The sequence below is a fragment of the Symphalangus syndactylus genome, chromosome 22 (assembly GCF_028878055.3).
Source record: "Symphalangus syndactylus isolate Jambi chromosome 22, NHGRI_mSymSyn1-v2.1_pri, whole genome shotgun sequence".
Taxonomy (NCBI): Eukaryota; Metazoa; Chordata; class Mammalia; order Primates; family Hylobatidae; genus Symphalangus; species Symphalangus syndactylus.
The window spans coordinates 33478349-33502977 of record NC_072444.2 but is presented as its reverse complement, the minus strand read 5'-3'; the positions used below and the strand labels follow the sequence as shown (position 1 = coordinate 33502977).

The 24629-nt window shown below is 59.8% G+C and overlaps 1 protein-coding gene across 1 annotated transcript in view; it reads left to right on the top strand.

Annotated features, from left to right (window-relative positions):
* The window catches only part of PRDM16 (PR/SET domain 16), a 360059-nt gene extending 336308 nt beyond the window's left edge, over positions 1-23751 (top strand). The window contains exons 9-17 of the mRNA XM_055261783.2: positions 730-2146; positions 3891-3978; positions 7172-7341; positions 8011-8088; positions 14875-15044; positions 15347-15521; positions 20086-20322; positions 21177-21351; positions 22867-23751. Coding sequence (XP_055117758.1) covers positions 730-2146; positions 3891-3978; positions 7172-7341; positions 8011-8088; positions 14875-15044; positions 15347-15521; positions 20086-20322; positions 21177-21351; positions 22867-22944 — 2588 coding nt within the window. The 3' untranslated portion in view covers positions 22945-23751. The remainder of the gene's footprint in view (positions 1-729; positions 2147-3890; positions 3979-7171; positions 7342-8010; positions 8089-14874; positions 15045-15346; positions 15522-20085; positions 20323-21176; positions 21352-22866) is intronic.
* Positions 23752-24629: the final 878 nt, after the last annotated feature.

Genomic DNA, 24629 nt, shown 5'->3' with positions numbered 1-24629 from the left:
AGGACACTAGGAACACTGTGAACTTCTAGAGAGCAGGAGGCCCAGTCTGCGTGGTCAGCGTCCTGCCCCTGCCCCTGCTAGAACAGCTGCAGAAGTGAAGACGAAGGCAGGGCAGGCCCTGAGCCAGCTTGCCCTGGATCCACTGATGGAGTGGTAGACACCATCACATGCATTTGCTTTGCCCGTGCCCCGCCCTGGGGAGCAGGTTCACCTTCCCCAGCGACTTCTGAAAATCTTGGCTCCCAAATGAGCAACACCGTGGGATAGGAGGGTGGGAACAGCAGTGGCAAGCCCATTCTCCAGCAAAGAAGGTGGAGGCACAGCAGGATCTGTACCAACCGGCCCCAGGATCTGTGCTGGTCACTGGAGGCCAGCCTTGGGGTGGGCGCATGCACACTCACATATGTTTCCACATGCTCGTGTGCACATGTGTGCACACTCAGACACACACGCTTGCAGAATACACACACGCCTGCCCCCCCACACACGGACACTTACACACACAGACACACATGCACCTGCCTGTATATTTGTGTGTATGCACACACGCATGCACGCACAATACACACATATACACCCTTGCCCACGCACATGCACCCAGACAGACTGCTTCCAGCCCCAGCCTCGCCCCTCCAGCGGCTGGCTTTCCCAGTAATTTCATGCGGCGTTTTCAGCAGTGTTTCCCGGTCATTTCATGCGGTTTTGTCTTGGCTTCTGCTGATGTTTTAGGTGAGGTCTGCCACAAGTCCTACACGCAATTCTCCAACCTGTGCCGGCACAAGCGGATGCACGCCGACTGCCGCACGCAGATCAAGTGCAAGGACTGTGGCCAGATGTTCAGCACTACCTCCTCCCTCAACAAGCACCGGCGCTTCTGCGAGGGCAAGAACCATTACACGCCAGGCGGCATCTTTGCTCCGGGCCTGCCCTTGACCCCCAGCCCCATGATGGACAAGGCAAAACCCTCCCCCAGCCTCAATCATGCCAGCCTGGGCTTCAACGAGTACTTCCCCTCCAGGCCACACCCGGGGAGCCTGCCCTTCTCCACGGCGCCTCCCACGTTCCCCTCACTCACCCCCGGCTTCCCGGGCATCTTCCCTCCGTCCTTGTACCCCCGGCCACCTCTGCTACCTCCCACACCGCTGCTCAAGAGCCCCCTGAACCACACCCAGGACGCCAAGCTCCCCAGCCCCCTGGGGAACCCAGCCCTGCCCCTGGTCTCCGCCGTCAGCAACAGCAGCCAGGGCACGACGGCAGCTGCGGGGCCCGAGGAGAAGTTCGAGAGCCGCCTGGAGGACTCCTGTGTGGAGAAGCTGAAGACCAGGAGCAGTGACGTGTCGGACGGCAGTGACTTTGAGGACGTCAACACCACCACGGGGACTGACCTGGACACGACCACGGGAACGGGCTCGGACCTGGACAGCGACGTGGACAGCGACCCTGACAAGGACAAGGGCAAGGGCAAGTCGGCCGAGGGCCAGCCTGAGTTTGGGGGCAGCTTGGCGCCCCCGGGGGCCCTGAACAGCGTGGCCGAGGTGCCCATCTTCTATTCCCAGCACTCATTCTTCCCGCCGCCCGACGAACAGCTGCTGACCGCGACAGGCGCCGCTGGAGACTCCATCAAGGCCATCGCATCCATTGCCGAGAAGTACTTTGGCCCCGGCTTCATGGGGATGCAGGAGAAGAAGCTGGGCTCGCTCCCCTACCACTCGGCATTCCCCTTCCAGTTCCTGCCCAACTTCCCCCACTCCCTCTACCCCTTCACGGACCGAGCCCTCGCCCACAACTTGCTGGTCAAGGCCGAGCCAAAGTCACCCCGGGACGCCCTCAAGGTGGGCGGCCCCAGTGCTGAGTGCCCCTTCGATCTCACCACCAAGCCCAAAGACGTGAAGCCCATCCTGCCCATGCCCAAGGGCCCCTCCGCCCCCGCATCCGGCGAGGAGCAGCCGCTGGACCTGAGCATCGGCAGCCGGGCCCGCGCCAGCCAGAACGGCGGCGGGCGGGAGCCCCGGAAGAACCACGTCTACGGGGAACGCAAGCTGGGCGCCGGCGAGGGGCTGCCCCAGGTGTGCCCAGCACGGATGCCCCAGCAGCCCCCGCTCCACTACGCCAAGCCCTCGCCCTTCTTCATGGACCCCATCTACAGGTATTCAGCACCCCAGCCTCACTGGCTCTCCCTGGGGCGGGGCCACGGCGGTGCTGGGCGGGCTCAGTGCATGGTGGTGTCTCTTTCAAGCTCCTCCAAGGTCGTCCCCCGGCCTTTGCTGACTTCAGGAAGATGCCCCTGTTCTTAGGGGGGTCTGCACCCCTCAGGAGGGATGCCTGGCTTGGCTGCTCCTAAGCTAGGTGCCTGGCCCGGGCCACGTTTGGGAGGCCAGGACGGGTGCTTCGGGACACATGCAGTTTTCTTGCACTGATGACCACTCAGACGTCACACTGCTGGCCTCGAGCCCCTCCTATCCCCAGTAACCACCACCCCCCACCCCAACCCCCACCCTTCCCTGCCCCTCTCTCCAGCTGTCATCTCTGGTCTAGCTCTCCCCAGCCCCTACCTGCAGAAGTCAGAGGGGCCTGGGCTGAGTGCTTCCTGCCCCTCCTGGTGCGCTCCTGCCCCTGGAGCCACAGCAGCAGGGGGAATGGGGAGGGGGCGTCTTTCTGGGGGCCCCGGGGGAATCAGAGAAGGAGCCAGTGGTCCTTGGAGGGGAGGAGGAGGCGAGGGATGAAGCAAGCATTGGAGGGTTTTCTAGGCACCAGTGTCCTGTGTCTCTGATGCCTCTCTTGGGGAGAGGCGAGTTTAATGCCACTCCCTGATTTCTGGGCAGGTTTGCCCGTCACTAGAATGCAGGTGGGTTGGGAGAGCAGGGCCAGGCTTGGGGAGGGGGTCCTACCCCCACCAGCACCTGTCCCTGTGCTCCCCGCTTCGCCATGCAAGGAGACAGGCAAGCGACCCTGAGCAACTGTCCTAATAAAGCAAAAGCGGCCAGTCCTAGACATGCTGGGGGCGCTGTGTCTTGGAGCGGGGTGGCAGGTTTACCAAAGCGATCTCAGTGATGGGAAAGAGACTCCCAAATCTAACCCTCACTATGGGGACCCAGGCAGACAGAGAAGAGTAGGCCACCTTCAAGAGCCGCCAGGCCAAAGGAGGGTCAGCGGATAGCCCTGCCCGCCGCCTCTGTTTACCACAGGAGATTTGTATTGTGATTCAGTGAGCAGGCTTGTGACCGGCATCTGGGAAAGGTTCTGGAACTGTAATCTCCAGCAGCCCTGCAGGGTGTTTAGACAGGGCCCTGTCTGGGTGCTGCAGGAAGCCCCTGGTGACCTCCCCAGGACAGAAACATGCTGGCCACTCACATTCATCAGCACGCACGGGCAGCACACCCCGTGCCAAGGGCCGGGTCAGAGAAGGAGGGGAGGAGGCCTTGAGCCTCCGGTGGGAGCCACGCTCTGCTGTGAGCAGGTCCAGGGACCCCCGTCAGAGTGGTCCCCACTCATGCATGGCTGACCAGCCAGTTAGGCCGGGGTGCACGGGGCCTTCAGAGAAGACTCCAGCCACCTGCACTTAGCACCCATGACCTGCAGGGGCGCTGGCAGCCAGGGGTCTTTGAAGGCTTGGAGGTATGGGAGGTGTGAGGGAACCACCGAGGGAGAATGTTCAGGGGCAGGTGGTGACAGGGAGGGTCCATCTAGGGGTGCAGGTGGGCTGGGCTCCCGACATCCCCAAGGCCCACAGTGGAGTCTGGTGAGCATTGGGACAGCCCCGGTGAGGCCCACACCATGGCCTTGTGACTGGCCAGGTATAGGGTCAGGCGGGGAGGGCGGCTCGGTGGAGCGGGTGGCTTGGCGGGGCGGGCGGCTTGGTGGGGTACGTAACCCTCTGTGCTGTTGTCCAGCAGGGTAGAAAAGCGGAAGGTCACAGACCCCGTGGGAGCCCTGAAGGAGAAGTACCTGCGGCCGTCCCCACTGCTCTTCCACCCCCAGGTACAACCTCAGTGCAGTTCAGGGCACCCTGTAACCCACACGCCAGTGGCCCCACCGCCCAGCTGCCGAGGCTCAGTGGCCAGGCTGGAGCCTGAGTCCCTGTCCAGGCCACACCACACACAGACGCCCTCAAAGGCAGAGGAGGATTCTCTCCCTGTGGCCCCTCGGGTCACTGTAGGCTGGAGAGGTTGAGGACTGAGAGTGATCCTCACAGGGCCACCCCGTGGACCTCTCTGACCCCTGGCTCTGGGCTCCAGGAGGGAGAAGGAGCTTCACTGGAGTCGTGGGCAGAGCCTGGAGGAGCGAGGGCAAGGATTGTGAGTGAGGGGAGCAGCCTCAGGTGGCAGCCCAGGACACAGCGTGGGCGCTCTCTCTGGGGTGCCCAGGACCTGAGTATGTTCAAATGGACCGGAAGAGAGGAAGGGCCTGAGCGTGCCGAGAGAGGCATGGAGCCAGGCCCCAGGGAGGTGGTGGGCAGGGGGTCTGGAAAGAGACCCAGAGAGCCCCCCCAGTCCAGACAGGCGGGTGCAGACCCTGCCAGGCCTGGAGGTGCTCCTGCCTGCCCCTGAGGCCACATCCTGGGAGCAAAATAGCGGGTGGGCAGCATGGCCAGGGCAGTCTTCCCGACCTCCTGTCCCCTACTGACTTGGTCTCATTGCTGGGAACCTGGCCCCTTCCGCAGCGCCGTGGGCTGCACCTGGAGAGTCCTGAGGGTCGCACAGTGGGTCTGGCCCTGACAGACTGCAGACCAGACCGGGGCATTGTTCTCTTTCTCGGCCTTCCCCGCCGTGGACGGGCCCCCCACCTGGTTTGTGAAACCTGCGCCCAGGCTGAGTTCACAGCTAAACTTAGCGCCTCCCATTGTTTCCCCGGGGCCGTAGAGTTTGGTTAATAACTTCCCCTGATTTTCCTCGGGATGGGCTGGAAAGAGCCACTAGCCAGCCAGGCGCATCCTGTGTTTGTGTTTGTGCGGGGAGCGAGGCCGGGAATGTCTGATCGGGCGGAGCAAGCCGAGCGGGAGAGGCCCACCCAGGCCCACCCAGGCCCGAGGAAGGGAGCTCAGCGGGGGGGTGGTTTCCATTGTCCCTCCTGCCCACTGCCCCCACGGGCCTGCCACCCCCGCTGCCTGTCGCTGCAGCCCGGAGCCAGGAGGTGGGGGTGGGAAGAGAGAGATGACTAATAAGTCACCAAATGGTCTGAGGTTGGGCTGTCACTCGGGCAGAAGGCGCCAGTTACTAAAGACCTCGACAAAGCCCAAGAGGCCATGACTGTGCAAAGACCTCAGTCCCGCTGCTCCGGGCTGCAGAGGGGCTGGTGAGGCCCAGTTGATGGCTCAGGGAGCAAGGCAGCTTCCATCTGCCCGTCACTCGTTCTCATCAGGATGAGAACATGCCTGCCTCGCAGGGGCGGGAGGAGCCTGACCCCCACAGCCTGGGTGGGGCTGGAAGGGGCCAGAGGGGAGGCCTTGGCCACTGTGGACAGACACGAGTTTCTACTCGTTCATTGCTTTCTGGGTATTTTTATTGTAACCAGTCAGTTGTTCCCCAAATAGCAAAACGTCCCCACCACTGGGTCATATGGTCTCTGGGAAGCATTTGTAGAAAGCCCTCTGCTCCCTACCAGCAGCAGCTAGATAAGTCCCTGGCAAGCAGGTCTCCGAAAAGCTGAGTGCCGGATGCCCAGCACTCGGACTCTGAGAGACCCCAGCCGTGTGATGGGATGGTTTTGTTTGCCAGTGGACAGCCAGGGCCAGGGTCTTGTTGTAAATGGGCAGGTCACCTCTGTGGAGCTGGCTCTGAGCATTACCCAGAGGCAGCGAGCCCTGTATGAGGCCCCTTGATGAGGCAGGTCCCCATCTGCCCTTCTCCTCACCCCCACACCCATTCCGTGGAGGCTGGGTGCCAAGAACCCGCACCCTGGCCAGTTCCTCCCAGTGACACCAGCACCTGGGGAACCCCAAGCTCTCCCTTCCCTCTACATCTGTATCAGCTCCTGCCTCACCCTTGCCCTCCCTCATCATCCCCTTCTCTGGGAGCTCCCAGAGGAGGCAGGCTATGAAAATCCCTGTTTAGCAAAGGTGTGTGGAGGGCCCTGTGGGTCAGGCATTGGGCCCTGGGAACACTGGCCCCACCTTCAGCAGGCTGGGTGTGTGGTGCGGAGGCCCGGGGTTTGTTCCCTATGTTGCCTTTTGCTACCCCTCGGGGGATGATGAACGCTCTTCCTTTTCAGCCCCTGTGCAGCCCCCTACAGGGCCTGGCACACAGCAGGTATCACAGGGTGGCCCGTCTCCTTCTCCACTGGGGTCGGCTCCGGATCTTCAAAGAGAAGGGGAGCTGGGAGAGGCAGGGCTGACACTGAGCAGCTCCATCAGCCCAGCCCCTCTCCTCTCGCTATTGTCAGAGACCTCAGTGGGGCCAGGACAGTCTGGGATTCTGATCAGAGCTCTGCCTACTGGGTGGAAATGACCAATCCCTTGCTTCCACTCTCCTAATCGAGCAAGCCCTGGGCATCTCCGGGGAGCAGAGAGGCAGCTCCTATTGCCCATATCAAATTGCCCTGTGTCATGTGACATGTGACATTATTATTTTGAATATTTCCTCTGTGGAATTAAGTCTTAAAGAGGCTGTTGAATTCCTTAGTACTTTGCCTGCAATTATGGCATGCTGCCACTTAGTGGCAGTGGTTCTGCAGGCCCACAATCTATGCCTTAAACTGAGATTCAGGTTGCTATTGTAATTTTTCAAGACTAAAAAGTAAACTCTTTAATGTTAAACTAGATGTAATTCTGCATTTAACCCAAACTAGCCAACCAGAAGTGCTGGCCAGGAGTCAAGTCAGCTGAGCATTTTGCCAGCCTGGGGCAGATAAGGGGTAATCATAAACATCAGCTACCTGTATCACTCAGGTCCCGCCCAAACAGGCAGTGAGGCTGGTTGCTAAAGGTCAGTTTCAGCTCCTGCAGGAAAGACCTTAAACTATAAACGAGGGACTCAGGGAAGGACAAGAGCAGGGCTGGCTACAGAAAGGTGAAAAAATCCAACCCAGGGTCCAAGAAGATACTGGGAGACCATTGCTTCCAGTGCCCACCTGAGCACCCTAAGATATGCTATTGTACAGAACCCCCAGCAGTGCTTGCCCTTGAAGACAGGTGAGAGTCAGCTGAGTCCATAACCTCCCACTCTTATGCCTACAGATGTCCGCCATAGAGACCATGACGGAGAAGCTGGAGAGCTTTGCAGCCATGAAGGCGGACTCGGGCAGCTCCCTGCAGCCCCTCCCCCACCACCCCTTCAACTTCCGGTCCCCACCCCCAACGCTCTCCGACCCCATCCTCAGGAAGGGCAAGGAGCGATACACGTGCAGGTGAGGGGCCCTGGGGTGCTGCTGGGACAGCCCTGGCGGGGCTCGAGTGCCACACCTGTGGCTGTGAACCTGTGCTTCCAGGAAAAGCTCAGAGTCCCGGCCACAGGAAAGCACAGCACTGCAATCAGTTGGTTATCTGCCTGAGGTCATGCTTTGCAAATAAGTGACTTGGGTGGCCTCCTCTGCCTCACACCATGCTGTGCTCTTGTGAGCTCAAGAATATGCAACCTCAGCCCAGCCCGAACTGGGAAGGCTGGGGCTCAGGTGTACTGGTCAGTGACTAACCTCAGCGCTTGGAGGGATGGGAAGTCCAGTGCTACAGCCTCAGCCGATTTCTGCAGTGTCAGAATGACACCTTCCCGGCTACCCTGTGCTGGCGTAGGCCCGTCCAAGTCTGTTGGAGCCTGCCCTGTTCACCGCCCGACTGAGGGGCCGAGATGCTTCAGGGGGCAGGGGCTGCTCTGTCTACTCCTGTGGCCCATGGCAGCCTGCTCTGTAACTGAGACTGGGCTTCAGGGTTGTAGAAGGGACTGAAACCAGGACGCTGGGATGGGTCCACCTGTGCCTCAGGTGTGAGACCCCGAGCATTAATGTGAAACCATTTCTGGGAAATGGCCATGTAAGCCCACCCTAATCCTCCCTCACCCTCCCCACCTCCCTCCACCCCAGGTACTGTGGGAAGATCTTCCCCAGATCAGCCAATCTCACCAGACACCTGAGGACACACACTGGGGAGCAGCCGTACAGGTAGGTGCTGCCTGGGCCGGGTGTGGGGGTGGGGCCACCTGCCTCCATGCACCCCTGACCCACTCCTAGGAGTAAGTATGCCCTTCCCAGGGCTCCCTGCTGGAGTGAGCAGGCAGTGGGCAGGGCCAGGTGCTCAATTCTGGTCACTCTGGCCCTCCCCTCCTGGCCTCACCAGGATGTTGTGAGGATGAGGCAGGAGGTGCCCAGGAACCTTTTGGAAGGCATCTGCCTGGCTCTCAAAGATATGAGGGAGCAGCTCTCCACCCACCCTAGGGTGTTCACTGGGGCAGGGGATCCTCATCAGAGCAGGGCTGACCAGATCCAGGGCCCAGAGGGTCCACGTGGGAGAAAACCTCAGCTTCCCCACACCCAGCCCAACTCCTTTCATCTCACGATGGCCGTAGCTGCCCCCACACCCCCACTCCTGGTGGGCCAGGGAGCGGGCCAAAGGCAGGGTGGGACTCCGTGCAAATGCGGGTCCCCACCTCCCACTTGGAGCCCACTGAGGAATTCCATGGGGTCCCGGGGACAGCCTGAATGGGAAGTGGTGCGTCTGCTTCCAGGATCCCCCATGCTCCTCTCACCTGAGGAGCCGGCTGGCACCTGCAGTGAAGCAGTCACACAGCTCATCGGGATAGGGGAGGCATTGAATTTGGGGCTCACAACAGCCTCCCAACAGGCTTGTCATCCCATTTCAAAGATGAGGGGCCCGAGGCTCAGAGATGCACCGTGAATCACTGGGGTCAGTGCCTGGGAGTGGGCATTTTAAGCGAGAGCCCCAGACAATGGTAACTGGGAGGCGAATGGGGAGACACTGGTTTTCTGCCAAGGCTGGTTTAGTGACACATGCAGGGTGTGTCTGTTCACAGAGGCCATTGGGGATAAAGAGTGTTTCACACGGCTTAAGTTGACAGCATAAGATTTCTGTCCTCTGGCCACACAGAGCTAGATGGACCACATGATAGTGCAGGCACTGGGGACTCAGTTTGTGTCTCTATCCCTGGGGAAGGAGACCAGCTGAGGCACCTGTACATGTCGTGGTCACTGACCCCCACTCTGAGACAGAGCAAGCATCCCCAGCTGCCCCAGGGCTGTGTCCCAACTCACAGGGTAAATGACAGCTCATACCACTTACGGGTCATCTGTTCAGTGCTCACAGCCCTCCCCAACTCACAGCCCCCCCCTTACCCACCCTTCAAAAAATAGTGACTTACAACTTAACAAAGGCTAGCAGCAGAAAGATTTATTTGGTCTGGTCCCCTCCCAGAAAATGAGCCGTGTGTTTTTTCTGTAATGAGAGCTGACTTCTGGACAGCGTTGTGTGCTAAGAGCCCCTAGAGGGTCGGGGTGGTGTTTATAGAAGAATTTAATTATCATTGATTTCTTTTGCTCTCTCCAATCTGTAAGTTTCGACTTTGGTAACAATAATTGCTTTGCAAGTTTGCGTTGCAAATCCTGACTTTATCTGGCTCAAGGCAGGTCTGTGCCGAGGGGTTTGGAGCGTGTAGCTTTCCTTTTGATACCGCTGGTGGTTTCTGGACTGGCTTTGATAATCAGAAGGATTTTAAGTTGGAGGAGGGAAAGTGCCGGACATCCCCAGAAGCCCGCCAAGAGGAGCTCAACCCCCCATGCCCACCCCAGTGTGAGCCCCTTTCCGGTGCCAGCACCCACGTGTGTGCCCGCCGCATGTGCGTATGTGTGTGCCCTGGAGAGGTCGGGCTGACGCAGCCCCACGCAAGCAGGAGGAAGTGGGCTTCTCATGGGTTGCCTGGAGTGATCGGGTAATCAAACCAGATGACATCGGAAGCCTCTTCCATTTAAGTCCTTGCCTCAGATGACCTGAAATCATTCAGAATGTGTTTCAAAGCCCTGAGGTAGGGAACGTAGAGCCTTTGGTGCACCAAATATGTTTCTTGGAGGTAACTTGGCCCCTAGCTTCTCCTGGCCTAGAGGTCTTTGAGTGAAGCGGGAAGATGAGATTCAGTTAATGTCACTCTTATTTCTTAAAAATAAAAGTTAAGCATGTAGGCTTTGTGGGATTTGAGTTGGAGAAGCAAAAACATTGAACTGGGAGTGGGGAGGGGGGCTGCTCCTTGGTCTTCGTCCTGACAGCCAGCCCGGGGGTCTCTCTGGGATGCTGCCCAGTGGAGCCTGGAGTCACAGCCTGGATGCGAGCCTGCTCGGGCTGCCTGGGACTCCTGCTGGGACCCGAGATTCCCGCCTCAGGGCTGCTGACTCCCTTGTCTGCCGTGTGCTTCCGTCATCCCCGCAGGCTCCGTCCTGCCTTCTGTGTGAAGCTGGAGCATGCAAGGGAGGCATAGTTGTGCTTCCATCGGGGGCTGCAGGCGGCCCGTGCATGTCCTTTCTTTTTTAGTTGTATTTTTACGGCTGCGTTTCAAAATCTCTTCTTTCTTCCTCTTCCCTCATTTTTACAGTCACCAAAAGCAGATCCCCCTGCAGTGGCTGCAGGAGACCCCACTGGATCCTAGGAAGGATGCTGCTGTCCAGGGCTCACAGGCTCGGGGGCCCTGGCCACCTCCCCCTGACCTGTCCATGCTCTGTTGTTCCCCCGCCAATGGCTTCTCTGGGAGTGCGGCAGGCACGGTCACAGCAAGGTCCTCTCAAGGCCCTCTGCATTGCCCCGGGGCCAGGCTACCCTGCACACTCTCCTTCCTTTTGGAGCTCACGGGCGTGTTATTTTACACAGTGAGGCCATCAATTTCACTGGCCGCTTGTCAGCTTATTTACAACTCAGACCCCAGCTGCTCGGAGAACTCTGCTCCCTCGCAGCCCTGGGCTCACGGCTCCCCTAAATTTCAAATGGACTTCTCTGTCTGGGCCATTTATTTAGATTAGAAGCGAGAGAGGGCCACGTTCAGGGCTCTCCGCAACCAAATTGAACGCACAGCCCCGTCCATGGCTCTCCCCGGCCCCAGAACTTCACACAAGGGACTTGCTCTCCAGTTTTATGAACAAGCTTCTTTTCCAATCCCATTTCTTACCTCGGATCCACAATTCCTAGGGTTTACGCAAGAGCCATTAGGTGGAGTTTCTGCAAAAGTCTCTGCATAGGGTCCAAAGAAACCAGGAACTGAATGAGCCATGTTTGAGCACATATGCAGACAGACAGGCAGACACACAGGCAGGCGGACAGACAGGCAGACAGGCAGGCGGACAGACAGGCAGACAGACAGGAAGACAGGCAGGCAAACAGGCAGGAAGACAGGCAGGCGGACAGACAGGCAGACAGGCAGGCAAACAGGCAGGAAGGCAGACAGGTAGACGGACAGACGGATGGACAGACAGGCAGACAGACAGGCAGGGCAGACAGGCAGGAAGGCAGATAGGCAGGTGGACAGACAGATGGACAGACAGGCAGGCAGACAGACAGGCAGACAGGCAGGGTGGACAGGCAGGAAGGCAGATAGGTAGGCAGACAGACAGATGGACAGACAGGCAGACAGGCAGGGCAGACAGGCAGGCGGACAGACAGATGGACAGACAGGCAGGCAGACAGGCAGACAGACAAGCAGACGGACAGGCAGGAAGGCAGATAGATAGACTGGCAAGCAGGCAGACTGGCAGGCAGACAGACAATCAGGCAGGCAGTTTGGGCTGCCTCAACATGCCAGAGGGGCACATGGCCCCAACTGGGTGGGAAGCCTCTGGCTGGGCAGAGCCTGAATGCTCAGACTGGCAGGTGCTTTGCATCCGGGCTGGAGACGCAGAGTCCAGTGTGTCCTTTCTCAGCCGTCAGTCAGCCTCAAAAGCACCTCGGTCCCAGGGCCAGGCACCACCGTTCCAGTCTAAGGATGTATCAGGGTGGGGGATGTGAGAAAATGCATTTGAGGGTGTAAAATCCCCCCTTTCTGGGAGATTGTGTGGGACACGTCGGGTAGGGGGACACCCAAGCATCTCCACCCCTGCTGCCGAAAGGACTTCATCCTCGACCTTATTCTTGTGTGAGTTCACAGGCCGAGTAAAACAAAACTGCAGCGCTGCCCAGGGCAGGCTTTGTGGATGGCTGGTCCAAGCCAGGGAGCTGCCTGTCACTGGGCTGCAGGAGGAGAGGCTGGGACCCGGGTGCCCGGAGGCAGCTCAGCTGACCCGGGCAGGAGCAGGGCCTCCCAGAGAAGCCCACAGGCCAGGCCCCTGGGCAGGAGCAGAGGAGGCTGAGGGTCACTTCGGGGAGCTCAGGGACTTTGATCACAAATGGTTCTTTGCCTGTCTACTGTCGAAGAGGCCAGAGTGAGCCTGGCCTCCAGCAGAGGTTGGAAGGTTCGGGAATTGAGTGCCTTAGGGCAATGCCAGGGAAGTTCGCCGGGACAAAGTGAGACTGGGAAATGCCGTGGCCAGGCGTGGGAGAGGAGGGCCCTTCTCCCGGGACTGCCTCCCATGCTCTAGGGGACCCATTATCGACTTCCTAGGTTTTACCAGGCAGCCTGGGGAGCGGGGGGAGACTCGCAGGCTCTGAGATTCCAAGGACAGTTTCTCACGGCCGCAGCCCCTCCATGTGGGGAATGCTGAGCTCCTGGGCCCAGCGGCAGCACACGGAAGGTGTGTGACTGAAGCCTCCTGCCTCGGGGAGGCCCCTGCGGGTGTGTTGATGGCGGGTCAGACTCCCTCGCCAGGCTTTTGTGATAGCAAACACCAGCCTGGGCCCCTCCTGTACAGGGCAGCACCGTGCCAAGAAGGCCGAGCCACACAGCCCCTCCCGGTCTGGGAGGCCAGGACTCCCGAGTGTCACCAGGCAGGTCCCCATCCATGTGACAAGGGCATGTGACCCATATGCTGCACTGGAGCGAGCCACCGGCACCAGTTGGGGCAGGGTGGGGCCTCTCGGAGTCCTGTCCTCCATGGGAACGAAGGCCACTGTGCTTAGAACAGCCACACCCCCTTGGGGTGAACAAACCCCGCCCCGTCCTGGTGCCTCCATAGAGGCTCCCACAGAGGCCTTGGCCTGGTCTCCGGCTGCTGCCAGGCCCCCCGGCCAGGATCCTGCTGCGGTGGGTAGACTTTCTGCGTGCTGTGCCATGGACATCATGGAGCTTGTTTTGTTTGCAAAATATGAACATGCATGATCATATAAACAGAATGTTCAAGTGCGTGTGTGCCTCTGGGATCAGATGAGCACCGCTGCGGGTGTTCTGATGACCAAGAGCACACACAAGTGTGCACACACAGGCATGGCACACGTGCACACGCCAAGCACACACGTGCAACCGAAAACTATGCAGTCAGGGTTCCCTTCACCATTGCCCAGCCCAGCCGGGTGCCTCTCAGTAAGCCAGCCCTGGTCCCCCGCCGGATGCCCCCCAGGGAGGAGGCTGTGTCTTCACAGAGGCAGCACACGTGTGTCTACAGAGCTCATGGGGTTCCTCCTTAGCTCGTCCCCAGCTCCCCCTCTTCGTTTCAGGCATGATTTTCTTGCTGCTCAATGCACGTGTTGCTCAAGTCCCCTAGCTCTCAGCCCCGCTCTCTAAAATGACGGAGAACAACCTCCCTTTCCCTGCCCGCAGGGTCGCCACGTGTGGCTGTGAAGGTCATTCCCAGCCCAAGGGCCCCATACTGAGGGGGACCCTCCACACGCAGCCCTCCTCGGTCGCTCATTATGACGACTTTCCAGCCGCAAGGGGCTTTGCTCTGATAAACTCAGGGTGTTAGGGTCCTGCTCTGCCTGATGCCGTGGAGGCCAGATGGAGGAAGGGGGTCTCATCCCAACTTTCCCATGTGCACGGTGCAGGCTGGCAGCAGCCATGCCCACCCTGGGGGAATAAAGATAAACCGAGCCCGTAGGCTGGCAGTGCCCAAAGAGGCCAGTGTGGTCTTTGTGACCTTAATAGAGGAGGCAGCCAACAGGTAGCAACATCCAGGGCAGCCCCCAAGCCCTCCATGAATGGACTGGTAAACTGAGGCTCCAAGTGAGGTGGGGCCTGCCCAGGGGCCCCCAGCCACCTCGAGGGGTGGAGGAGGAAGGTCACAGGGAGCTGGTCTGGGAGCTGGTCCGTGGAGCCCCTCCACCTGGGAAACTGGCCTTGCCGAGTGTCTTTCCATGGAGCAAGGCCGCCCTCTGGAGGCTGCAAGGAGCACGTCACCCTCCGGCTGCAGACCTGCGGGCCCCGCGGCCTGGGGGCCAGGGAGACCCAGACAAGAGGGCGGGAGACACGGGAGGGTCCAGGGCGGCGGTGCCCAGGGGACACGGGGCATACTCCGGGGGGATCCACCACCCACAGAACAGTAGGAGGGTGAACCCCTGCTTTTTTTTTTTTCTTTTTTTTTTGAGACGGAGTCTTTTTCTGTCGCCCAGGCTGAAGTGCAGTGGCGCGATCTCGGCTCACTGCAAGCTCCGCCTCCCGGGTTCACACTATTCTCCCGCCTCAGCCTCCAGAGTAACTGGGACTACAGGCGCCCGCCACCACGCCTGGCTAATTTTTTTGTATTTTTAGTAGAGACGGGGTTTCACCGTGTCAGCCAGGATGGTCTCAATCTCCTGACCTCGTGATCCGCCCGCCTCGACCTCCCAAAGTGCTGTGATTATAGGCGTGAGCCACTGCACCTGGCCCTTGAACCCCTGCTTCTTGAAGCCGGGGCTGTTTCTAGGGACAGCTTCCCCAGGACGCCTTTGGCTCACCAGCTGGGAGATCCAGCAGCCTCCGGGACACAGCGGGGCAAAGCTGTGCATGGGGCACGGGGCAGGGGCGCGGGCTCCCTTCCCCCCACCCTCTGTGGCCCAGCCTGCCAGGCAGAGCCGGGGCCTGCGCTGAGGATCGCGTGTGCCTCTTCCAGGTGTAAGTACTGCGACCGCTCCTTCAGCATCTCCTCGAACCTCCAACGGCACGTCCGGAACATCCATAACAAGGAGAAGCCCTTCAAGTGCCACCTGTGCAACCGCTGCTTCGGGCAGCAGACCAACCTGGACCGGCACCTCAAGAAGCACGAACACGAGAACGCACCAGGTGGGCCACGCGGGGGGCGGGGCAGCCCCCAGAGCACCCACACGGGCAGGCCCCACAGAGGGGGAGGGGGAAGAGCAGGGGAGGGGGCGCTGGGCAGGGAAGAGGGCCACAGACTACCCCTCGGGAAGCCAACAGGCACCCCTCAAACCGTGGTCATTAAAGAGAACCTCGTGCTCTCCAGTGTCCCTAAGAAACCTGCCTCCCTAACAGCACCCCAAGTGTGCCCCGTTCGCGGTTGGTTTGCCCCATGGAGGGAGGGGTTCAGCGAGAGGCCGCCCCCTGACGCTCCCGCCCCTCCACAGTGAGCCAGCACCCCGGGGTCCTCACGAACCACCTGGGGACCAGCGCCTCCTCTCCCACCTCAGAGTCGGACAACCACGCACTTTTAGACGAGAAAGAAGACTCTTATTTCTCGGAAATCAGAAACTTTATTGCCAATAGTGAGATGAACCAAGCATCAACGCGAACAGAGAAACGGTAAGAAAACTATCCCGGGCTTGGGAAAGTCTGGACCCGGCCAACAGCCCTGCATGGCCACCCTCAGAGGACATGCACCTCCACCCCAGCACCAGCCCCTGGCACATCCAGATAGGCACAGTGGGGGCCTTGTGGTGAGGCCTCTGGGCTCTGGGAACCTAGGGAAGCTGCGCTGTCTGCCTCAGTTCCTCCACTTGGAGAGTCATGAGAGCACCCCTGGGCTTACTGACCTCACTGTTAACATATGTGTGTGCAAAACACTAGCCAGGTGACCAGGACGGCCACAAGTTCAGCTGTGCCTCTGAAAGTCAAGGACATTTTGATTTAATCTGAGGCACTAAAGATTTCCAAACCAAAATGCTGCACCTTTAAATATACACACATGTACACACACGTGTACACATGCACACACGTGTGTACACATGCACACATATGTATGCCCCGTGTACATGTACACATTCACATGCACATATGCACACAGAGATGCACATTTGTATACATGTGTATACATATGCCATTGATGAATCCTCACTTGTTCCTTGCCTGGCCTGGCTCTGGGAGCTGCAGTTTAGGGGAGCTGCAGTCTGGGAGCTGCAGTTTAGGGGATCGTGCCTGGGGACAGGGCAGGACGTGCTTGGGGACAGGTCTGTGTTCTGGGCATGGGCAGTCCAGGAACTGTGTGCCTTGCCCTTTGCGTGCAGGTGCCCAAATACGGGCATGCACATGCACACATGCACACACATGTGTACATAACATGTGCATGCATAAACGTCTGCCTAGATCTACACAGGTGCATATGCACACATGCAAGTACATGCACATGGACGGTGTGTGCACATACACATGCGTGACGGACAGCCGTGTGCATACACGTAGAGACACATGTACATGCATGTGTGCATGTGCATATAGACACACACAGCAGCAGAACAACGGTGGAATTCAGATCCAGGAATGTTGGAGTGTGCTCTGTGCAACCTGGGATACCAGGGCTCCGTGTGCCTCACTTACTCTGGGGGAGCCTTCAGACACCCCAGCAGAGCTGCTTCCTTTGTGAAAACTAATGCCAGCCAGCTGGCAGAGAACCGAAGATGTTCCAAACTCCAAGAGGCCTGAGGGGGTGATCCCCTGATTCTACAGAAGGGAAAACGAGGCCCACAGAAGTGGGTGCCTTGCTCAGGCCCAGAACCTGGAGCCAGATCCCAAGCTTTTACTGCACTGGCCATGGGTAGTCTAAGGCTCTGTACCCACAGGACCCAGCTCACTCCCCACCACCTCCAGTAGGTGAAGAAGAATCCCCCTGAGACCCCAGCTCCCTCAGAGCCCATCCCCTCCTCCAGGGCAGGGCTGCGTCTTCCTGTCATTGCTTCTACGAGAGTGGGGGTACCTGGGAAAGAGGCATCCAAGCAATAAACACAGGAGGCAGTTGGACACTGGCTCTGGCAAAGCCACGTTCCAAATCTGTGCCCCTCCTAGGAAGGTGAGCTCACCTGTAGGGCCCTCAGCATCTTCATCCATCAGAGCCCAGAGCAGGCTCAGAGGAGGGGGCAGGGGGAGAAGCTGGCTCTGGGCCATGGTCCCAAAAGCCTCACCTCCACCCCAGTGCAACCCCACCTGCTCTGCAGCCCCCAGGCTGTCCCGGCATTCCCCACTGGGCTCCAGGAACAATGGCCTGAAGGGAACTCAGCCCTGGCCATGCTGAGACGGCCGCATGGGAGCTGTTTGTGTTCCCTGCAGCTGCATGTCAGACCCATGAGCACCACAGGCCAGGCCTTACCTATGCCCCACAGCCCTGTCCCCAGGCATGATCCCCTAAACTGCAGCTCCCAGAGCAAGGCCAGGCGAGGAACAAATGAGGATTCATCAATGGCATCCTTCCCCGGGGTGGGCCCAGGACCAGGAGCGTGTGCGGAGGCGGAACCACCTGGAGGACAGCAAGGCCCCCATGCCCCGAGCTAGGGTGGCAGCCCGGCCGTACTGCAGGAGACCCACCAGGACAGAGGGCTGTCTCCAGGAGAAAGAGGTGTGGCCAGGCCTCCCCCTTGCCTTTGGCAAGGCCCACAGTGCCCTGCTTCTCACGGCCCTAGGGGTGGGGACAAGGGAGGCTCTCCACACCTCAGAACATATGGGCACAGCCGGCCTCAGACAGCCTCAGACTCGGGCCCTCGGAAGACCTGTCCTGCTGAGGCAAGGTCCCCAGGTCCAGCTGGCCTTGTCCTGAAAGCCCCTGCATCACTGTCGAAAATGAGAACAGGGCAAGGTGGACATAGGCAGCCAGTCCCTGGGGTGGCGGGGGCGTTCCCCGGGCCTCCCGCGGAACCAGCTCCTGCCCTCCGCCGTCAGGAAGGATCCAGTTCTGTCGGGCGTCCTGGTCCTGCAGCCCCATGAACCCCTGAGTTGAATCATGTCCCTCACATTCCCAGGTGGAAGTCCCAGCCCCCAGTACCTCAGAATGGGACTCTCTTAGGAGATAAGGTCTTTAAGGAGGGATTAAGCGGAGGCCACCGGGTAGAGGGGGCCCCAATCCAGTGGCACTGACAGCCTTTTAAAAAGGGGGCACTTGGAGAAAAACACACAGGGGAGAAGGCCAAGGGAAAATGGAGACGGAGGTCAGGGTGATGCGCCTCCCAGCCAAGGGTCGCCTAAGAGGGCCAAAGATCTCCAAGGATGGCCAAGGAGGGTCAAGGGTCGCCAAGGATGGCCAAGGAGGGCCAAGGGTCACCTAGGAAGGCCAAAGAGGGCCAAGGTTTGCCAAGGGTGGCCAAAGAGGGCCGGCAGCAGCAGGAGCTGGAGAGAGACCAGGGACAGATTCTTCCCCAGAGTCTCGGAAGGAACCCGGCCTGCCCTCGCCTGGATCTTGGACTTCTGGCCTCAGAACTGTGAAGGCATCCACGGCTGTTGCTTCAGGCCCCCATTCTGTGGGGCTTGGTTTGGGCAGCTCTGGGAAACTGACTGTCCTCCCTGTTGGAGCCAAACCAGCCGCTGGGCCCTGTTCTGTGTCCGTGCCGGACACTCCGCTCCCCAACACTAGAAAGCAAATACTCTGTGCACGGTGGGTGTGCAGCAGACATAAAGAGGGCAAAGCCCCTGCCCCCAGCTGACGGGGATCCCATGCAAACCCACGTGGGGCCACCAGGTGAGATCTCACAGCACATGCCCATGTGATGAGCCTGGGCTCTCACCCTGCGCCATCTCAACCCGTCCTCAGAGTGGACAGGGAGGGGCATGTCCTTGGGTCATCGAGAGGGCACGGGCCCCAAAGACAGAACCCCACCCGAGGGCACCTCACCAACAACCAGGGTGAGAACCAGGACCCGGATCCCAGCAGCTCCATGGCTGAGGAGATGGGTGTGTGTACAGGACGCTCCTGGCCCCCAACACAGGGGACCAGGACCGAGGAACTGTCCCTCAAGCCCTGAAACCTGCCGAGGTTCTGTCCGTCCTGGAAGGCAGAAAGACAAGAGATAGAGACGTGGCGTCTGTGGAGAGCCAGGAAATTGTGGCCTCCCCAAGCCCAGTTCCCATGCACACAGGCGAGTCTGAGACACGGAGGTCGGTCGCTGTAAGACGCTGTCACTTTCTTGCTTAGATGCCAAGAGCAGGACCCCTGCATCTTCCCCCACACCATGGGTACCTCCCAGGGCAGCAGGAGGCAGTGCCTCCGGGCGGAGTGAGGACAAGGAAGAGTGGCCCTGGGGCTCTGGGGCTCTGGGCGTGGGCAGTCCAGGAACTGCGTGCCCTGCCCTTTGCTTGGGCCCCTCTACCAGCAAGTCCAGCATGTGCCCGGGGGGCCCTCAGCTCCCCTGGGGCCCAGCCCACCCAAGATACAGCTCTTGGTCATCAACATGAAGATGAATCAAACTCTAGTGGCTCTTCCTGAAAGAAATGAGAATGCCTAGCCATGCCCATGCACGCTTTGTTCTTTTCTATTTAATACTGAGGAACCGGAGTGGAGGGGTCCTGCGGGGCTGCAGTGACCCTGAGGGAAGTCAGGAGAGCCCTGGGCTGCAGAACAGTCCCCCACAGGCTCCAAAGCAAGCTTGTCCTGGTGCATTCAGACTGCTCACAGCTGGCTTTGGGCCCTCACTCTCCAGATCCCAGAGAGCCCTCCGGGGCTCCTGGCTCTCGGGCCAGTGCCCACGTCCTCAAGTTGTCAGCCTAAAATCCTTCCCCCCGAAGTCTGCCCTGAGGGTGCCCCTCGTGCACAGCCCAACCCCCGTGCCAGTGCAGGGCCAGCTTCCCCACAGGACTGCCCACTGCTTCCACCCCAACACTGCCCTGGCCCTGGTGTCCTCCCGGCCATAGCAGCTTGCTCCTGGGCCTTGCCCGACCCCCACTGCCCCGAGCGCTTGTCCTCCTCTCCTGGGATCGCCCCAAGGCCTCCGTGCCTCTCACTCTGCAGGGTCAGTGGCTGGGCCCAGGGACTGGTGGGAGCTCCCTCAGGAAGGGGGCTGAGGGTTGTCGGGGGAGGCAGTGGGGGCAGAGCCGAGTCACCAGCCTTTGGGGGTCCATGGCAAGGACAGAGACGCCCAAACTCGGCCAATCTCCTCCTGCATAATTTCAGGGTGGAGATGCAGGACGTGGACGGCAGTGCCCAGTGTCCAGGCCTAGCCAGCGAGAAGCAGGAGGACGTGGAGGAGGAGGAGGACGATGACCTGGAGGAGGACGATGAGGACAGCCTGGCCGGAAAGTCGCAGGACGACACCGTGTCCCCCGCACCCGAGCCCCAGGCCGCCTACGAGGATGAGGAGGACGAGGAGCCACCCACCTCCCTGGCCGTGGGCTTCGACCACACCCGAAGGTAGGGGCAGCCATGTGCTCCAGGACGGGGCAGGGAGGGAACGTGGGTGTCCATCACCAGGGGGACCTCCCTCTTCAGCCACTCGTGAGCCCATCCCTGGCTCAGCCCCTACTCTAGCACAGCCACCTCAGGGCCTCCGCACACAGGCCAGGGCAAGGCTGGGCCAGGGGCAACAGGGTCAGGGGCCCTTAGCCCCCCACCCACCCCCAGGGGCCCTGGAGGCTGGAAGCAGAGTGTGGAGGGGAAGGCATTTCCCTGCACTGAGCAGACATGGAGGCCCCCAGCCCTGCAGTAGAGCTGCCTGTCAGCCTGGGACAGCACATGCAGCCCCTAGAGAGCCGTGGGCACAGGGGCCAAGCACCCACCATTCTGTGCCGGCCAGAGCCACTTCCCCATGTCCTCAGTGTTTGCTACCAATATCGGGCCTGGGCGACACTGCCAGCATTCCCAGATCCCCCTGGGGAGGCCCTTCGGAGGTGGCATTTCCTCTCCAGCCTGGATGCTGTCCCTGAGTCCTGGGAGAGGGAGCCCCGGGCCTCTCTGAGCTGCCTGGGGTCTTAGAGAATTGCAGCCTTCTTCTCCACCCTCCACTCGCAAGACCTGAGCCCCCTGCCTGCTGCCTCATGCGTGTGCACGCACTCACCCCCTCCCTGACCTCTGTCCGTCACTCTCCTGCATCCGTGTGGCTTCCCGTCCAGGCGTCTGTGTGTCCGTGTGTCTGTCTCCCTGTGCATGTGGCTGGCAGAGATGCAGCGGCGTGCATGCAGGCCCGGAGCTGGCCTTGAAGCATCAGAGAGGCAGCCAAGGCCAGGCTGCTGACAGCAGGCCCTCCCTCTCCCTGGTCATTGGTGCAGGTGTGCTGAGGACCACGAAGGCGGTCTGGTAGCTTTGGAGCCGATGCCGACTTTTGGGAAGGGGCTGGACCTCCGCAGAGCAGCTGAGGAAGCATTTGAAGTTAAAGATGTGCTTAATTCCACCTTAGATTCTGAGGCTTTAAAACATACACTGTGCAGGCAGGCTAAGAACCAGGTAGGTACCCGCCAGAGCCCCTCCCCCACCCCACCTGGCCTCCTCAGCCAGAGGACAGCCAGCACTCCTCTCCCGCTGTGGCCCTCCTAGGCCTGGGGAAGCTCTGGTCACTGCAAATGCCCCCATGCTGCATCCTCTAGAGAGGCCCCAGCGACCACCGCCCTCCCGCAAGCTGGGGCGCAGCAGGGAAGGGCTGAGAGCTGATAACCCTGGCAGGACCCTCACGAGGGAGCTCACTCGGACATGGGCAGCTCACCTTCCTGTGGTCCTTAGTGGGAGAGGTCTGTGAGCAGGTTTCTGGCCCGCGCAGCCGCCCTCGTCTCCCTCCCTCTCTGATCTGGGCCCCCGTGACCAGCAGCCTGGGCTTTTCCCAGGGGAAGAGCTGTCCAGCCGGGCGGCCTCTGCTTCCCAGCTGGAGCTATGAGGTCAGCGAGGGTGCCAGGGTTGGCCCCAGGTGCTTCTCGGCTTCTCTCCTTAGGGTAGGTGGCCCCGGGGCCCTGCTCCCGCATTTCTCTCCAGTCTGTAGGGACTCAGGGTCTCATTCAGCTCTCTACAGCCCTCCCAGAGGAAACAGGCCCACCCCAGGTCTCAGCAAAAGCCGTCTGCGTGTCTGTCTTTGTCTTTTTACTAATTCTGTCTGGAGTGTTAACTCGGGTGGGACAGTGCTGGGTTTCCCCACCTTCCCTGCCCTTAACCCACACATGACGCTCCCCGGGTCCCATCCCCACCTGCCCTGTGCTGGGGGCAGAAGGATGTCCCAGGAACTAACCCCTGGAAACACATCTGTGCTTCCTAAGAATCCCACCGGCCCAGAAACGCTGCACATCCCTGTCCCAGAGGCAGCTCTTTGGTGTCCCCACGGTCACCAAAACAGGCATCCCCTGGCAGGGGTGGCTCTTGTTGAACCCCCAGTTCTCAGGGCCCTCCCAGACGAGACACGTGTCTGTAGTTTCTGCTGATCACCAGGTGGAGAAAACGGGGGGAAGGGATGGGAAGGAGAGGAGGCTTCGAGGGGGAGCACCCCAAAGCAGCCGGGGGAGCTGGTGTGCACAGGAGGCCCCGCACCAGCACCCCAATGTCCTGGCATCACTCAGAGCAGGGGGCGGCCCTCCTCCCTCCCGCTGTCACGCCTGCTCATGTCTTCCTCTTCCAGGCTGCGGGGAGAATCTGGGTCTCTTAGTCCCTTTTGCTCCTTCTGCCCCCTGTGGCCCATGGCAAGGTTGAGCCAGGCCAGGGCCACGGGAGGCTGGGAACGGATGAGGCTCGGCCCTGCTGGCCAGGGATGGCCTGTCCTGCCCACACGCTCACCTGCCGGTCCAGGAGGGCCTGCCCTGCCCATCCGCTGCCTGTCTGGGATGGCCCACCCTGCACATGCGCTCACCTGCCTGTCTGGGGTGGCCCGCCCTGCCCACGCGCTCACCTGCCTGTCCTGTGTGTGTGTCATCCCCTCCCCGCCAGGCATATGCAATGATGCTGTCCCTTTCCGAAGACACTCCTCTCCACACCCCCTCCCAGGGTTCTCTGGACGCTTGGTTGAACATCACCGGAGCCACGTCGGAGTCTGGAGCATTTCACCCCATTAACCACCTCTGATGGGCTGGGCAGCCGGGGGCCGGCGGCCAGAGCGAGGGCACCAGCCGCGGAGGACGGAGGCGGGCGGGGCCCCGGAGAACCCTGTCCCTGCGTGTGGCCACTCCTCAGCATCCTCCCCACCCACCATGGTTCACTCCGACTTTTCCAATGGAAACTCAGATCCCGAAAGTCCCTAAAGCAGTCGTAGAGTCTCACCATCTCCAAGGATTGGTCTTGAGAACACTGTTCAGTGACGGCCCTGCAGGTGGCCGTCCAAAGACAGCCAACGGAGCTGCCTCGCAGAATCAGCCAGTGGGCAGGTGGATGTTCCGCTGAGACACAGAATCAGCCAGTAGGCAGGTGGACGCTCTGCTGAGACAGAAGCTGGTGGCCACTGCCGGGTGCCTGCGTGGGGTCGCGGAAGGGAATGGATAGACGGGTGTGCTCAAAAGAGAGAGATCACTCAAATGATTTTTATAATGAAATGACAAGAATAACCCTTTTGGTAACCGTATTGACTACAGAGTCTATTTAAGCATGTGGTTTTAAAAATAGACAGTATTTTTTAAAAATCAAAAAATGACTTGCAAATTGTTTTTTAAAAGTAATTTTGCATTGCTTTGAAAGTTGAGCTCATTTGCAAACCCGAGTCTGCCTGGGAACCCGCACTGTGCCTGGGTGTGTTCTTTATACTGTAGATAATGGAAAAATTTTCTATCTCTGTCCCTATTTGTATAAGCCAAGGTGACGCTGGGTGCCTGAGGCAGAACAAGAGGCGTGGGGCCACACCCATGAACCATGCAGACGGCCGAAGAAGTCTTAGACGGGGCGCCCTGGGCTGCAGGCCTGCCCGAGGCTGGGATGGGAAGCGTGCCTGCCCTCATGTGACATGGAATTGGTGCCAGGGCCGCCACGTGGCCTTCAGAGGAATCCACAGGTCCCCACCCAAGATCCCTCAATTATATGGGGAAGTCGAGGGCCCATGGCTCGGGTCCGCCATGCAGAGATGTGGCCAGGCACCCATCTTCATTCCCTCCTCTGTCCCTGCCTCGGCCACCCCACGCCGGAACCCAACGCCATCTTCTGAAGGCAGGGCCTTGGCCACGTCCTGGGTCTCCCACCTCCCACCTGACCCCAGCGGCTCGGTGTCCTCCACGTGGCTGCCCCGGGGAGCAATCCCAGCAGATCGCTCTGGGCCACCAAGCCGCACCTGTGCCTGAGACTCTGGATGGACGACACAGTCGCCACGTCGCTCTTCCTGCGGGTTCTTGGCGAGACACAGCTTGAGAACAGAAGGGCGTCGGGGGAACCTGCTGCAAGGAGCAGAGACAGCACAGCCCCCGGGGCCCAGCCGCCTCCCTCTCTTGGGACGCAACTTCTTCCCCACTCGGATGGGCTTTAAATTATTCCCATAGGGGCCAATTTCAAATAATTTTTTTCCCTGATGGAATTTACCTTAATCTGTATATAACTTGTAATTTTTTCTAATTCATTTCTTTTCTTATTTTATTTCCTCCTTAACAGTATTTTTGGCATTAGACATTCTTATTGTGAAGAAATAATGTTAATATAAGTATCTGGTGAAGGACCAAAACCGTGTAATAAGGTTGTGTGTCGTGTGGGAGTGGGGCGATTTTTTATGTGCCAAATACCCCCGTCCCCCCCCATGAATCCTGCTGTCCCTGCTGCCGTTTACCAGACAATCA